This window comes from Ranitomeya variabilis, chromosome 3, assembly GCF_051348905.1.
Source record: "Ranitomeya variabilis isolate aRanVar5 chromosome 3, aRanVar5.hap1, whole genome shotgun sequence".
NCBI classification, from domain to species: Eukaryota; Metazoa; Chordata; class Amphibia; order Anura; family Dendrobatidae; genus Ranitomeya; species Ranitomeya variabilis.
In genome coordinates, this window is record NC_135234.1 from 285,584,146 (window position 1) to 285,600,267 (window position 16,122).

The 16,122-nt window shown below is 45.8% G+C and overlaps 1 protein-coding gene across 1 annotated transcript; it reads left to right on the plus strand.

The window, feature by feature from the left end:
- The first annotated feature begins 7,041 nt into the window (after positions 1–7,041).
- On the plus strand, positions 7,042–14,302 carry DEF6 (DEF6 guanine nucleotide exchange factor). The gene is made up of 3 exons (XM_077299571.1): positions 7,042–7,534; positions 13,542–13,683; positions 14,065–14,302. Exons 1-3 carry the CDS (start codon positions 7,439–7,441, stop codon positions 14,286–14,288), a joined length of 462 nt encoding a protein of 153 aa, XP_077155686.1. The 5' UTR covers positions 7,042–7,438; the 3' UTR covers positions 14,289–14,302.
- Positions 14,303–16,122: the final 1,820 nt, after the last annotated feature.

The following is a 16,122-nucleotide window of genomic DNA, read 5'->3' on the forward strand; positions in this document are numbered from 1 at the left end:
TGTTTGAAAGCAAAAGCAACGATACCAGCGATGTTTTACACTGGTAACCAGGGTAAACATCGGGTTACCAAGCGCAGGGCCGCGCTTAGTAACCCGATGTTTACCCTGGTTACCAGCGTAAAAGTAAAAAAAACAAACAGTACAATACTCACCTGCGCGTCCCTCAGCGTCTGCTTCCTGACACTTACTGAGCGCCGGCCCTAAAGTGAAAGTGAAAGCACAGCGGTGACGTCACCGCTGTGCTGTTAGGGCCGGAGCTCAGTCAGTGTCAGGAAGCAGGCGCTGGGGGACGCGCAGGTGAGCATGTACTGTTTGTTTTTTTTTACTTTTACGCTGGTAACCAGGGTAAACATCGGGTTACTAAGCGCAGCCCTGCGCTTAGCAACCCGATGTTTACCCTGGTTACCCGGGGACCTCGGCATCGTTGGTCGCTGGAGAGCGGTCTGTGTGACAGCTCTCCAGCGATCAAACAGCGACGCTGCAGCGATCGGCATAGTTGTCGCTATCGCTGCAGCGTCGCTTCGTGTGAAGGTACCTTTAGTCTAGGTCGTATGTACATTTGACTAGCCACCTGCTGAGAGGAAGAATGGCTATTCCTTCACTAGTGTTGACAAAGCTTAATTACATTAAAGCTTAGGGCTGCAAGTATTGGGGGAAGGAGACATTGTTACAGGTAAACTCCTAGCACAATTAAATACATAAATTACAGCTAATAGAAGCCAGAGAACAGTTACATACATCAAATGGCATATTATTCAAATGCAGGACAGGGCAAAAGTACAGATCATGACAATCCCTTCCCCTCCCAATTTGTGTACGTACTAGAGACCTCCACAGGTCGCTGGTTAAGTACACACAGGCATGGCTGACCAGACTCAGGGCTCCTCTTGCCTGGACAGTCCATCTGCATTTTGGTGTTGGCTGCCTCTTCTATACTGTATGGTAAAGTTATAGGGCTGCAGAGCCAGGCTCCATCGTAGTAAGCGTCCATTGTCCCCAGAGACTCTGTTCAGCCAGATGAGGGGATTGTGATCAGTAACCACAGTGAATTCTCGTCCATACAGATACGGTCTTAGTTTCCTGAGGGCCCACACTACAGCCAGACATTCTTTTTCAACAGTTGCATAGGCCACTTCTCGGTCCAGCAATTTCCGGCTGAGGTAGGCAATGGGGTGCTCATCCCCAGCTGCATTCACCTGGCTGAGTACAGCTCCCAGTCCATAAGCAGAGGCATCAGTCTGCACAATGAATCTCCTCTTGTAGTCTGGAGCAGCCAGAACAGGGTCGCAGACCAGAGCATCCTTCAGCCGGTTAAAAGCCTCATCACAGGCTGGAGTCCAGACCACCAGCCGGGGCATCGTTTTCTTGGTCAGGTCGGTAAGAGGCTTGGCCACCGTGCTGAAATGAGAAACAAATTTTCGGTAATAACCGGCAGTGCCCAAAAAAGCCATAACTTGTTTCTTAGTTTGGGGTACAGGCCAGTCTCTAATAGCTTGGATTTTGGCAGGTTCAGGACGGAGCTTCCCTCCTCCCACTCTATGCCCTAGGTACTGAACTTCACCCATCCCCAATTGGCATTTATCTGGTCGAATGGTTAGGCCTGCTGCAAGAAGCAGGTCAAGAATAATGGCTACTTGGTTCAGATGTTCTTCCCACGTCTGGCTGAAGATTGCGATATCATCCAAGTAGGCACAAGCAAAGTCACCACATCCCCGGAGGATCTGGTCCACCATTCTCTGGAAGGTTGCAGGGGCAGTCTTCATTCCAAAGGGCATGTTTAGAAATTCATACAGACCAAAGGGGGTTATAAAAGCGGACCGTTCTCTCCCTTCCTCCGTCAGAGGGATTTGCCAGTAGCCCTTACAGAGATCCAAGGTAGTGACATATCGGGACCCAGCCAGGCGGTCTAGAAGTTCGTCAATACGGGGCATTGGGTATGGATCACTGACGGTATGGTCGTTTAGTCGTCGATAGTCCACACAAAACCGAGTACTCCCATCCTTCTTGGGTACTAACACCACAGGAGAGGCCCAAGGGCTATGGGAGGCCTGGATTACCCCAAGCTGTAACATCTCCTCCAGTTCGTGCTGCATGGTGTGTCGAACTGATTCAGGTACCCGGTAAGGAGCCTGTTGAATGGGACGGATACCCTGAGTGTCCACATGATGTTGGGTGATGGTGGTTCGACCTGGTTGGGATGAGAAAGCAGCCCGTCTCTGTTGAAGCACTCCCAGCATCTGTTTTTTCTGTAAGGAATCCAGGTGATCTCCCAGGGGAACCTGTTCCACAGTGGATGGGGCTCTCGCTGCTTCCACGAGATCAGGTAGGGAGTCCTCATCCTCTTGACCATCTTCTGAAGCCAGCTGGCAGCTTGCTATCATTGGAATGTTCCTGTCATGGTACTCCTTAATCATATTCATATGAACAGTCTTTTGTCTTAGCCCCTGATCATCTAAAGCAAGAAGATAATTGGTGTCATTTAGTTTTCTGAGAACCCGGAAGGGACCCTCCCATGTGGTCTGCAGTTTATTCTGCCAATGGGGAACAATCATTAAGACCTGTTGTCCTTCTACAAACTCCCGATAGCGTGCTTTACGGTCATACCATGTCTTCTGTCTGGTTTGAGCCATCCGCACATGACTCTGGGCAAAACTAGCAAGTTGAGCCAGGGTTTCTCGCAGCTTTAGGACATAAGGGACAACAGGGGCTCCTGTATCCTCAACTTGCTCCTCCCAGTATTCCTTGAGCAGGGTTAAGGGTCCTCGGACCTTTCTTCCATAGAGTAGTTCAAAGGGGGAAAACCCAGTGGACTCCTGGGGAACTTCCCGATAGGCAAACAAGAGATGAGGTAGGTACTTCTCCCAGTCTGAATCTCTGTCCGTGAAGGCCCTTAGCATATTCTTCAGAGTGCCATTGAATCGTTCACAAAGTCCATTTGTTTGGGGATGATACGGGGTCGTTCGGATCACTCGTACTCCACAAGTGCGCCACAGGCACTGGACCAGCTCTGACATGAACTGGGAGCCTTGGTCTGACAAGATCTCACTGGGGAATCCTACTCGGGTAAAGATGGTAACCAAGGCCTCGGCCACCTTGGCTGCAGAAATACTTGACAAGGCCACAGCTTCTGGATATCGGGTGGCATAGTCCACGACAGTGAGAATGTACTGCTTCCCAGATTTACTTGGCTTAGCAAGAGGTCCAATGATATCGACAGCTACTCTTTGAAAGGGTTCTTCTATTATAGGGAGAGGTTGCAGGGGTGCCTTTGGGTGATCTCCGGGACGCTGACATATGTCACAAGTTCGGCAGAAATGCGCTACGGCTTGGGAAATCCCCGGCCAATAGAAAGTTTGAGTCAATCGTCTCTCCGTGCGAGTTTTGCCTTGATGGCCAGCCATAGGAATGTCATGAGCAAGGTGTAATAGGGGAATTCTGTACTTCTGAGGAATAATCAGCTGTTCGCTATATGTCCAGGGCTTATCTAGGGAGTCGGCATTGGTAACCCGATATATAAATCCATTTTCTCTGATAATTCTTTCCCCGTTCTCCCCTAGCTGCCCTATCTCAGCTCGAGCTCTAAAACTAGCAAGGGTGGGGTCAGTCTCTACCTCTTTTCTAAACTGAACTTTATCCCAAGTAACATTCATATTATCCCCACAAGAAGAATCACTCACCGGCCGTGACGGCATTTCTGGTGGCCTCATTTCCATGGATGGGTTGTACACGTCCACATCCGCTGCCCTCTTGGCTTGACTTCTGGTTACCGCACCGACATAGTGGCATTGAAGATTTCCCACATCATTTCCCAGAAGAACATCTGCAGGGAGGCCGCTCATCACACCGACCATACATTGTTTGGCCCCAAAGCCATAATCCAGGGTCACACTCGCTCTTGGAATATATCTCTGGGTGCCTCCAGCCAATTCAATAGCAATTCCTGGTCCCTTTTGAATTGCTTCTGGTTGAATTACTCGGGGATCGGCTATGGTGAGGAAAGCCCCAGTGTCACGGAAGCCAACAACTTTTTGGCCATCCAGCACGACCTCCTGTAGATGCTTGTGCTGAAGCTCAGAAGAACAGGTGGCTGGGGCTCGCACCCCATAGACTCCGGGTAGGGGATCCAGGGTATCCGAGTCACTTGGCAAGTCATCAGGGACTATATCCAGCCCTTCTCCTGGTGAGGGGGTCTGTAGATAATGAACGGACAAAGGCAGTCTGTAGCGGTTCTGCCTCCGAACACCTGGACATTGGAATTGCAGATGCCCAGGCTGCCCACATCCATAACATCTGCGCTCTGGGATTCTTCCTCCATGTCGTATTCCCAAAGGTGGAGCAGGAGTAGTGCGAGGCACAGTCACACGAAGGTCACCATGAGTTGGTGGTCTAGTGGGATGGTAAATATTGGAGGCCGAAGGACCAGGGGCTGCCAGCGTTGGGGGGCTGGTAGTTTTTTTCTCACTGAGTAGTAGTTTTTTCCACTGAGGCTTGATGGTGAGAACCTCATCAGCTAGAGCTGCAGCTTCCTCCACAGTGGCTGGTCTCCTCTCACGCACCCATTCCCGGATCTCAGCAGGGCACTTGAAGTAAAACTGCTCTTTTAGGATAACCTGGAGAAAGGTCTCCCAGGTTAAGGCCTCCTCTGCTTCCAGCCAGCGATTACATATTTGTTTGAGTCTGTGGGCATACATCTTGAAAGACACTTCCTCATCGCAGGCTAAAGTACGGAACTGAGTCCTGTAAGTGTCTGGTGTCACAGCATAATGTTCTAGAATAGTCAGTTTAATCTCCGCATACTCACAGTTCTCTCGAGGGCCCATAGCTCTATAGGCTGCGGCAGCTCCACCCTCTAAGAGCCCCACCAGATGTCGGACTCGCTCTCTGTCCGGGACTTCCATTAATCGACACTGATGCTCAAAGTCCTGGAAGAAGCCCTCAATGTCTCCTGAAGCCTCATTAAACGGCTTGAAGTCTTTGTGGGACACTCTGGGGAGTTCCCTCATGGTGGGTGCTGGGGTGACAGTCTGTCTGGAGCTTCTAGCTGCTTCCAAAGCGATCTGCCTCTCCAGCAATGCCATCTCCTGAGCTCTGTCCTCGGCTCTGTGAATGGCCTCCCTCTCCTCGGCTCTGTGAATGGCCTCCCTCTCCTGAGCTCTGTGAATGGCCTCCTTCTTATCGGCGATGGTGGCCTCCTCTCCCAGCAATGCCAACTCCTCCTCGTACCATACAGCCCACTGACTTTTTTGGGTATTTACCTCCGGCTGCAGTCTTTCCTATATTTGCTGTGAGGATCCCTCCTCAGCGTAATCTTGCAGGCGAACTCCTTCCAAAGCCTCAATTAGCTGCTCCTTGGAGAGCCCCTTGTAGCTGACTCCCAGTTCACGGGCCTTTGTTTGTAAGTTCACCACAGTCCAGTTCTTGTACTCTGCAGTGCTGGTTCCCGATGTTGGGCCGTTGTCCTCCATTCCTTCTACTCTGATCCCGCTGCTGCCACCAGTTTGTGACGGGGTGTATGGCAGAGCAAGAAGGGACAACAGGCCAATGGATGATTCCACAGATTTATTATCAAGAACGCTGGAACAACACATGCAGGTAGATCTACAGAGTCCACAATTAGTCCAACGGAACAGGTTCGGGGCACCTCCCGATAATCCTTGTGCCAGCTAACAAAGCAATAGTCCACACGAGTCCAAGGGATCCCAAAACAATCCCACGAACGGCGAGATATGTCCTCAGCTCAAGTCTCGCTCCGTTCGCTTCTGCAGTCACAGATGAACGTGGGGTCTTGTCTCAGCTAAGAATCCCCACTCCTTCTCCTTCCAGGGTCAACTCACATCTGATCTCAAAAATAAGAATGGATTGTCTGAGCTCCTGGGATCCGCCCATGAAGGGGGGTAGGGGTCACACCTTCTATTCAATGGCTGAGTCCACCAGAAGGTTCTATTCTGGTCGGCTTCACTTAGTCTAGGTCGTATGTACATTTGACTAGCCACCTGCTGAGAGGAAGAATGGCTATTCCTTCACTAGTGTTGACAAAGCTTAATTACATTAAAGCTTAGGGCTGCAAGTATTGGGGGAAGGAGACATTGTTACAGGTAAACTCCTAGCACAATTAAATACATAAATTACAGCTAATAGAAACCAGAGAACAGTTACATACATCAAATGGCATATTATTCAAATGCAGGACAGGGCAAAAGTACAGATCATGACAGTGACTACCAGAGAACAAGGCGCCATACGGTCCGTGTTCATGAGTATAGCGCACGTGCCACATAAGAGTGACCTGGAACGGGACAGACACTTGCGCCCTGATGTTGCCAGCAAATATTTGCCCAGACACTTGTGCCCTGACTTTGCAAGTGTATTTTTGAAGAGCCACGGTGGGCTCATACAGGACTGTAGCCTGTACACTTGTCAGCCACTGCAGTATATGGATTAGGGGCTCAGTGGAAGGTACCGGAGACCAACTGCTGCCGCCAGAAGACGGGGCATTGTTGCTCACAGGACCCCATTGGAAAAGACACTGCGCCAGTCGTTGGCGCTATTCACGTCATGGACTTAGGAACCACTAACTTTCATCAGAACTGCTGTTATCTGAACCGTTGTTCTTCAACTCACAATATCCTTTGCCATTTGAACTGTTTAACCCCTTACCTCCCTGCATGTAGTATTCCCTCCTGTCCGTCACGGCATCCCGCAATCTGCTCACAAATACAATCTTTATGACATTTTATATTTCTTTTTAGATTTATTATTTTACTCATTTGTGACAGGAAGCAAAAAAAAGTATCAGTGTTTTGCACTCAGTGCATTTCAAGATACAGCATGTTGCATACCATAGATTACAATGAAATGTAACTTGCGTCCTACAATGTGGAGACAGTGCTAGATGATGCCATTGGGTGCTTTGTCAGCAGGAAGTGGTAGATGCAGCAACGTCAGTGTCACAGGAAAAATGATTGGGTTGTGAAGCAGTGTGTCGCCTTTTACATACACTGTTACATAGTGACCACAAGTATGTTGTAGAGAGTTTAGCAGAGTGCAGTGGTGCATCAGAATAGCCTGTGCGAAGCTGTGGCGTATGGAAGCTGTATATATGTGTTGCTGATGGAAGTCCCAAGTAAGCTGTAGATTGTACTGTGCTATCGAGTAACAAGAAAGTTGTAGACTGACTTGTGATTGTGTATGACAAGAAATCTGTTGAGTGGGTGTGAATTGCTAATGTTTGCAGCATAAAGTGCATTGCTTTTAACAGCTTTGTGTGGTACCCATAGCACAGAGCATAAAATTTAATCTCGGTGAGGACTTGGTAAGACATTACAGTAAAGCATGGACTATTTAAACTAGCCGCCAGCGTGTGTCATGTATGGTGCACATATCTGTGTGTGAGTGACTTAGCAGAGTAGAAGGGTGTGGTGTACAGCAAGCGCACAGCATGTCGCTGAGGACCGAGCTCCTGAAGGCTGTTTGGTATGCCTTTACATCATTGGATACGGAGAAGAGTGGCAAAGTTTCTAAATCCCAACTCAAGGTAAGTGCCCTCCTTTCTTCCCACATGCTTTGCAATTTAATTATAAATAAATTAAATTGAATCAACTTTAAAGGAAATCTTTCTGAAAGAGACCCCCATCTACCCGAGGTAGAATGAACTACCACTTATATATGGCATCTATGGCATGGAGATGTTGCATCTCTGATGTTCTCTGAGCCCAATGCGGATGGAAGACAGCTGGGAAGTTAATGGGACTCTATTGTACTGGTGCCCCTTAGGTTTCACCTTGTTGACCTTACTGAATGAACTAGCTAATGTGCCTTTATAACTTGCTGTAAGTTTTCTAAAACGGGAGTTACACTTTAAAGAAAACCTGTCATGCTGAGACGCTATTACTATGAACTGAAGTACTATTAACTGAAGATATAGGGTTAATCTGCAGTTAAATAGTTTTTCTACCATGCCTACTTGCCTTACTGGAGATGAGGCTACAAGGAGAAAATTAAGTTATATTCTCCCTGTAGCCGGTGGCTTCTGCTCACTGGGGAATCGTTACAGTCACCACTCTCTCCCCAGCATGTGTGTGCAGAGCAGGCTGTCTATCCATATGCTGGCTGTGATCAAAGCGCACTCACTGCGTAGTGAGCGCATGGCTGTCACGAGGAAATTCAGGGCCCCATACTGGCAAAATTTTTGGGCACCATTGAGACTCTGCCTAAGCTCCACCCCCAGCTATACCTCCACCCCTCGAACCTTCCACAGTCCCACCACCCACTCAGGGGGGAAAACTCCACTTCTGAACGACATCCCCACCAATCACACAGTAACAGTTCTCATCGAACACCATATCACATACATAGCCATCAGCTTTTGTTTTGGTCAAAATATTTTTTTCAGCTGCCACCAAGACAAGGTGAACTGTTCTGGCTGGGCTCTACTCTACTCTAACATATAAAAAAATTCTTACAATATCCAATACTCTTTTTAGGTAATTTTTTATTTATTTTTCTTTAAGGAAATGTGTCATACACATTTTTTAAAATGATAAATAATACCACATGCGAGAGACAAATACCACCACACCATGACCAGACCACATTGTCATCACATAGTAACCCAATAATACCACATACGAGGATCAAATACTGCCACACCATGACCAGAACACACATTACCAGAGGAGCATTGTATATAGTGTATAGGATGCAGTTAATACAGTGATCACCAGTGACATTATACACAGGAACTTTGTATATAGTGTAGAGGTAATACAGTGATCACCAGTTACATTATTCACAGGAGCTCTGTAAGTAGTGTCAGTGTACAGGCAATACAGTGATCATTGGTGACATTATACACAGGAACTCTGTATATAGTGTCAGTGTGCAGGTTACACACTGACTCACCAGTGATGTCATTAGTTGAATATATTCATCTTCGCTTTTCATTTCATCCAGTGCAGACCACCATTATTTCTTCCAGCCAAGACTCATCTCTGCAGAAAATAACAGTTTTAGAACACATTTCCTACTTTTTCCCCAACTTCTACACTACACAAGATGAAGAAAAAAGTGACCTAGTGCCACCCTGCACAGTTATAAAATACCCCCTCAACTCATCATTTTCTCTCCTCCACCCTCAAGTCAACAACATTTGCTGTTCCTCACCCCCCAGACTTAATTCATCACCATCTGCTGCACACAGAGGCGTAGCTAGGGTTTTGGTTCAGGGGGGCGAATCATCTCAGTGGGCCCCTAACCAGGTAACCTTGATTACAACTAGGTGAAGCACCCTAAAAGTGTAGGAGAACCTCAGCAGATGACAGCAATGTGGCTGAAAATAATTTCTATACATAGACCAACACTGATATTACCACCATGTGGTCAGTGGTAGATATCAGTCCTATAGAACATATAAGTGATCACAGCACAATTACAGATAGTGACTTACTGCTGACATTCTTTCTGATGGAATCATTCTGTTTTCCCATCTTTTCCATCCTTTCCCAGACCGACATGACAACTTTTTCCAGCCACGACTCGGCTGCAGAGAATACAACAAAGACATATTTCACTTCTCATATTCCAGCCCAATCACCATCTATTCCCATCCTGCACAAACTCCTCATCCTGCTGATACCCCAATACTGAGCTGCTGCCTTATTTGTCCCTTATTACTGCACCTACTGTGTGGTTCACTGTGCCTTCTAAATTCTGAAGCAACCCTCTCTAATATAGTAATGCCAGGTGCAAGTGCCTTAGAAAACAGTGCCCATATTTTGCCCCTAGAAAGTAATAATGCCCTCTGTGTGCCCCTTTAACCTGAGTTCCCCTATAATAATAAGTGCCCACCTTACAATTAATAATGTCCCGAGTCTCCCCCTGTACAGCTCCCCTATACACAGTATGATGCTCTCTTATACACAGTATAATGCTCCCCCACTACATAGTACCACCCATACAGTATACTGACCCCTTAGTAGCTCCCAATCTGTTTGATGGCTCCAACACTGTATGATGGCCCCCTCACTGTAATCTCCACACTGTATGATGGCCCTCTAGATAGCCTCCATATATTACAATGCAACAGATAGTCCTCAATATAGTATAGTGTACTATAGTATAGTATAGACAGACTCTATAGCATAAGGCGGCCCCCATAGGCAGACTCTTAGCAACCATTTAAAGAGACAGGTACATGCATATACGTGTAGGATCACCACACAAAACACTGGTAATTTCAAAAACAAATATAGATTTTATTTTACACACCAAACCAGACAATACACACTATTAAAAGCATTTAAAAACTGTTCCACATTGGAAAATATCTGTTAGATCCAAATAATATCATATTGCAATAGCACATACAAAGATATATAAATATGGTAATAACAATGCCCAACTGTTAAATGTTACTATATAAAGGAGAGATACATAATATATACTCCTTGTCATTCAATGCACATAGTATACATATATATAGACCATTGGGTGTGGATTAGAGTGGTCTAAGGGGGAAGAAGGAGCCCAAATTCAGCCTGGGAGAAGATTTCTCAAAGCATAGTGTACATAGTCTGATAAGATGTAATAATCCTGACATCAAATGCCCCAATGTGCATGGCAATCCCCAGCATTATGTATAAACATCAATCCGTTCTCATATATGATGCTCAGGTGTGCAGGCATCCAAAAATGTGCTCCCCTATATCCTCAAGTAATAGTCCGACCATGCCATATAGAGCAATACCTAGCTTAAATGCTATCCATACTTAACCCTATACCGTCTCAAAGTCCACTACCATCCTCATGGTCCTAAGTGCAAGGGTAAAGTCCGGGCAAGATTAAGGACCCACGCGTTCCGACACACACTGTGTCTTTCTCAAGGTGGTAATGTCCGTGATAGGCATTTTCTATCTATTTATAGATACCTTAGATTATAGTTCTGTTTCAGCTGTGAGACGCGGCTTGCGGCTGGAGAGAAAGGCATGTCCAGGATTGACCCGGAGATGAACCTCTCAGGTCAAGTATGGTATTGCGCCTGCGCCGATATTGCTGTGTTAGAGGCGCTCTACATAGATTCCCCTTACCCCTGTGTGCGCATGCGCAGCTCTTGTCTGTTCACAATCACAATCTTCTTCCCCCTTAGACCACTCTAATCCACACCCAATGGTCTATATATATGTATACTATGTGCATTGAATGACAAGGAGTATATATTATGTATCTCTCCTTTATATAGTAACATTTAACAGTTGGGCATTGTTATTACCATATTTATATATCTTTGTATGTGCTATTGCAATATGATATTATTTGGATCTAACAGATATTTTCCAATGTGGAACAGTTTTTAAATGCTTTTAATAGTATGTATTGTCTGGTTTGGTGTGTAAAATAAAATGTATATTTGTTTTTGAAATTACCAGTGTTTTGTGTGGTGATCCTACACGTATATGCATGTACCTGTCTCTTTAAATGGTTGTTATGAATATGCTCTACATGCATAGTGGTGATCCCAGACGAGTATTATTATTATAATATTATGTGATGGTGCCCACTTAAACAACTATCTTTCAGTATCAGTGCTTGGCCCCTATAAAGGGTTTTTCCTAAGTGGAGGCACATCAGGTAGCAACATTTATAATGGATTTAAAGGCAAGGGAGGCGGCTTGGCAGGCACAGATGAAGGATATTTTTGGCCCGGTTGAGGGTATGGTAGCCACAGGTGGTGGCAAAAATGATGGTGAATTTCATACTTTGACTACAGAGCTTATTGATTTACATAAAAGATTGACCAAAACATGGTGGAATATTACCAGCCTGGTTGAATATAAGAAGTTGGGCTTGGTGCCCCGTGGACTTAGAGTCCAGATATTCCCAGCCTGGGAGGTGGACCAGGAATTCAGAGTTACATGTGAGCAGGGCTTGCAGAAATGCTCCTATATCCTTATTGATATGCTGATAGAGCAAGATAATGTAGTACTATCTAAAATTCGAGAGGAAATCAAAAAGGAGGGATATCTGGCTAGATTTGATTCTAAAGTCCAGGTAGAACCATTTAAAATCCACCTAAAGGAATTGATAGACAAGCCTACAACCTGCAGTAACCACCAATCGACCAAACCGCTGCACGACCAGCTCTATCCTCACCTACTGTATCCTCAACCATCCCTTGTAGATTTTGAGCCCTCGCGGGCAGGGTCCTCTCTCCTCCTGTTCCAGTTGTGACTTGTATTGTCAAGATTATTGTACTTGTTTTTATTATGTACACCCCTCCTCACATGTAAAGCGCCATGGAAAAAATGGCGCTATAATAATAAATAATAATAATAATAATAATAATAATTTGAGCGTGATATAATCAGGGGCAAGAAAATTAAATTCCAGCGGGACAAATTAGATCTGGATAAACAGAGGATGTACAGATGGACACATCAAGGTAATAGGAGGCGATATGATATGAGAATAGGTGTAAATGAGAGAAGAGAAGGGGGTGAGAGTAATAGCAGGACAGGCCCTAACATGAGCAGTGATTTTTTATCAATGGACACAAGCGACCGCGAAAGCGGTGCAGAAGGGGGCGTAGAAAACCCAAAAAATCGTACCAAGAGAACACGCAATTTCAGGGCCTGGTCTTCGAGCTCGAGGCGAGAAACACGCTTCAGCAGCCGGAAACACTACTAAACTCTGCTATGGTCTGCCCCACTGAAAATCACCCAATAATGGAATCCAGTAATGAAGACAACAAATTACGTATCATTAATTTGTCCACATATCAACTATCACAGATAGAAACAAACTTGTTAGCTAAAGGGTTATCCTTTTCACCTATGAGTGGTTTGGACAAATTCGAACTGACTAAAGATCTGTATCTATTTTGCCGCCAATTAATGTTTAAAATTTTGTATCATCAGCCATCATTAATTGACGAATTACCAGATCAGGACAGACAGACATTTAGAGACCTATTAGACTTATTGACGGAGAATGAGAATGCACAGGGAAGGAAAAGGTTTGGTGGTAGATTACCATCTCAGGCAACCCCAAAATTTATATTATGTCCAGCCATCCAGGTATTTTTTGAAACTACATGCCAAGATATAAAGAGACTACAATTGGATAAAAATAGTCAAAACAATCTAACTACAGAAGAAAAAATAGCACTATCCAATCTAAAAAACAATGACACACTAGAAATCAAGGAGGCGGACAAGGGAGGGAACATAGTATTGTGACCTAAGGACATGTACTGCCAGGAAGCCAGGCGCCAACTGGACAATACGCAGTATTATCTAAAATTACCAACGGACCCCACATCCATCTTCAAAATACAACTTGACAAACTACTGGGGATGGCTTTCTCCTGTGGCATCATAAATAAGAGACAAAGGGACTTTCTAACTACAATTCACCCAGTGACTCCAACTTTCTACTTGGTACCCAAAATACACAAATCCATCAATGTACCCCCAGGTAGACCTATTATCTCTGGGCTGGGGGGTCTATATGAAAAACCGTGTTCATATCTGGATTATTTTTTACAGCCGTTGGTGAAAGCCCTGGATTCCCATGTAAGGGATTCGTCACACCTCATAGAAATTTGCGCATCCCTGGTGGTACCGGACAATGCAATATTGGTGACTCTAGACGTGGAGGCGCTGTATACGAATATTGAACACAAGCAAGGTATGATAACGACCTCCTACTTCCTGGATAAACACTCCACAGGGGATAGGGGTCATGATACATTCATTCTGGAGTTACTCCGGTTCATACTTGAAAAGAACTATTTCATATTCGATAGAACCTTTTACAGGCAAGTCTCGGGTACGGCCACGGGGGCTAAATACGCACCTTCATACGCTAACTTATTCATGGGGTGGTGGGAGGAGACCCATGTACAGAAACTCAGGAACTACTCGACCCACATAGTAAAATGGCTACGTTTTATAGACGATATCATCATGATCTGGTCTGGTTCATCTGATGAGTTGGGTGCCTTTATCGAAGAGCTCAATAACAATTGCTGGAACATTAAGCTTACATCATCTTCTTCTACTGTTTCAGTTGATTTTCTGGACTTAAAGGTGTCAATAGATCGGAACCGCATTGCAACCACACTGTTTCAGAAACGGACAGCAACAAATAATCTGTTGCACTTTGAGAGTTTCCACCCGGCACACCTGAGAAGAGGCATCCCAAATGGACAATTCCTCAGATTAAGAAGGAATTGTACCCATACAGAGGATTTCCGTACCGAGTCCCGCCAGCTGACCAATCGGTTCCGTTAACGTGGATACCCCAAGAAAATCAACTCAGGAGTAGGGTTGAGCGACTTTCATTTTTTTAAGATCGAGTAGGGTTTTGGGAAACCCGATTTTGTCCAGAGTCGAGTCGAGTGCAGTCGGCCGATTATCGCTAAAAGTCGGGGATCGACCGAAACACGAAACCCAATGCAAGTCAATGGGGAAGCATAGTCGGCAGTGAGTGGAGGCCAGGAAAACACCTACAGTGCCCATTTTAATGCCAAAAACATCCATTCTTGTTTCTGAAGCTTGCCAATCTTAATTAACTGTATAATAATAGTTGGGCATAAGGAATTGGGGGAAAGTTGTGGGGGGAGTAGGGCTGGCTCAAGTTTTTCGTGGGCCCAGGAAATGCGGACTACGTCACGGCGGTGTTGCAGGGAAAGGTAAGTATTTAAAAGTTGCAAGTGCTGTGATCCTGAGCAAGCAGGGGGGGCCCACTCGTTCGCATTGCCACTGGCACAGGGCCCCTCAAAGTACGGCGGTGTGTTTGCATGGCGGGGGCGCCTCCCACCAGCAGCGACACTTTTGCGTACTCTGAGGGGCCCTGTGCCAGTGACGTCGCCAACGAGTATGCCCCCCCACCTGATGAAGGAACCTGCACTTTCATCTGCACCTTCCTCTTTGTCCCTGTGTAAGGTGGTATAACATGCGGGAAGGGGAACCTTACTTTCAGCAGGGTCAGATTCTGGCTGTGTAGAGTACAAGGGGAATGTAGTGGTCTAGGTCAATGTACCAGCAGACTCATTTAGCAGTGGCTGGGCAATGGGCAGGATGAGGAGGAAACAGATATAGGGCCAAAGAATAAAGTAGGCTACATGCAGTTCAAAATTGGTAACAGGACTAAACAGGCGGCATTGCTTTGTTCAGTGGAGTAGCAAACCCAAGAGCAGCAGACACTGTTTCAAGGGCCTAACCACACTAGTAGGCCAAATGCAGTTTAATATCTGATAGTATAGGGCGAAAGCCAGAATGTGGAAGCTCAGCTTTGTTCAGTTGAGGACAACACCAGGGAGGGGCAGACACCTTTAGTAGGCCGGAAAAGCCTATTGCATTTTTTAAAATGGTAATTTGGAGCAGAAGGTTGAAGCTCAGCTTTATTTAGTTGAGGGCAACACCAGGGAGGGGCAGAAGCCGTTAGTAGGCCCTAACCACCATTTTTTTTTTTTTTAAAACCACTTAATGAGAGCCGGAAGGTTGAAGCTCAGCTTTATTTAGTTGAGGACAACACCAGGGAGGGGCAGAAGCCGTTAGTAGGCCCTAACCACCATTTTTTTTTTAAAACCACTTAATGAGAGCCGGAAGGTTGAAGCTCAGCTTTATTTAGTTGAGGACAACACCAGGGAGGGGCAGAAGCCGTTAGTAGGCCCTAACCACCATTTTTTTTTTAAAACCACTTAATGAGAGCCGGAAGGTTGAAGCTCAGCTTTATTTAGTTGAGGACAACACCAGGGAGGGGCAGAAGCCGTTAGTAGGCCCTAACCACCATTTTTTTTTTTTAAACCACATAATGAGAGCCGGAAGGTTGAAGCTCAGCTTTATTTAGTTGAGGACAACACCAGGGAGGGGCAGAAGCCGTTAGTAGGCCCTAACCACCAATTTTTTTTTTTTTAAAACCACTTAATGAGAGCCGGAAGGTTGAAGCTCAGCTTTATTTAGTTGAGGACAACACCAGGGAGGGGCAGAAGCCGTTAGTAGGCCCTAACCACCATTTTTTTTTAAAAACCACTTAATGAGAGCCGGAAGGTTGAAGCTCAGCTTTATTTAGTTGAGGACAACACCAGGGAGGGGCAGAAGCCGTTAGTAGGCCCTAACCACC

Bases quoted from the DNA above. Each gene is read 5' to 3' on its own strand.
- DEF6 (XM_077299571.1), top strand. From the start codon at position 7,439: ATGTCGCTGAGGACCGAGCTCCTGAAGGCTGTTTGGTATGCCTTTACA. The intron at 7,535-13,541 runs GTAAGTGCCCTC...TATTTTTTACAG, and splicing joins TTTCTAAATCCCAACTCAAG to CCGTTGGTGAAAGCCCTGGA. The intron at 13,684-14,064 runs GTATGATAACGA...CTACTGTTTCAG, and splicing joins GAATATTGAACACAAGCAAG to TTGATTTTCTGGACTTAAAG.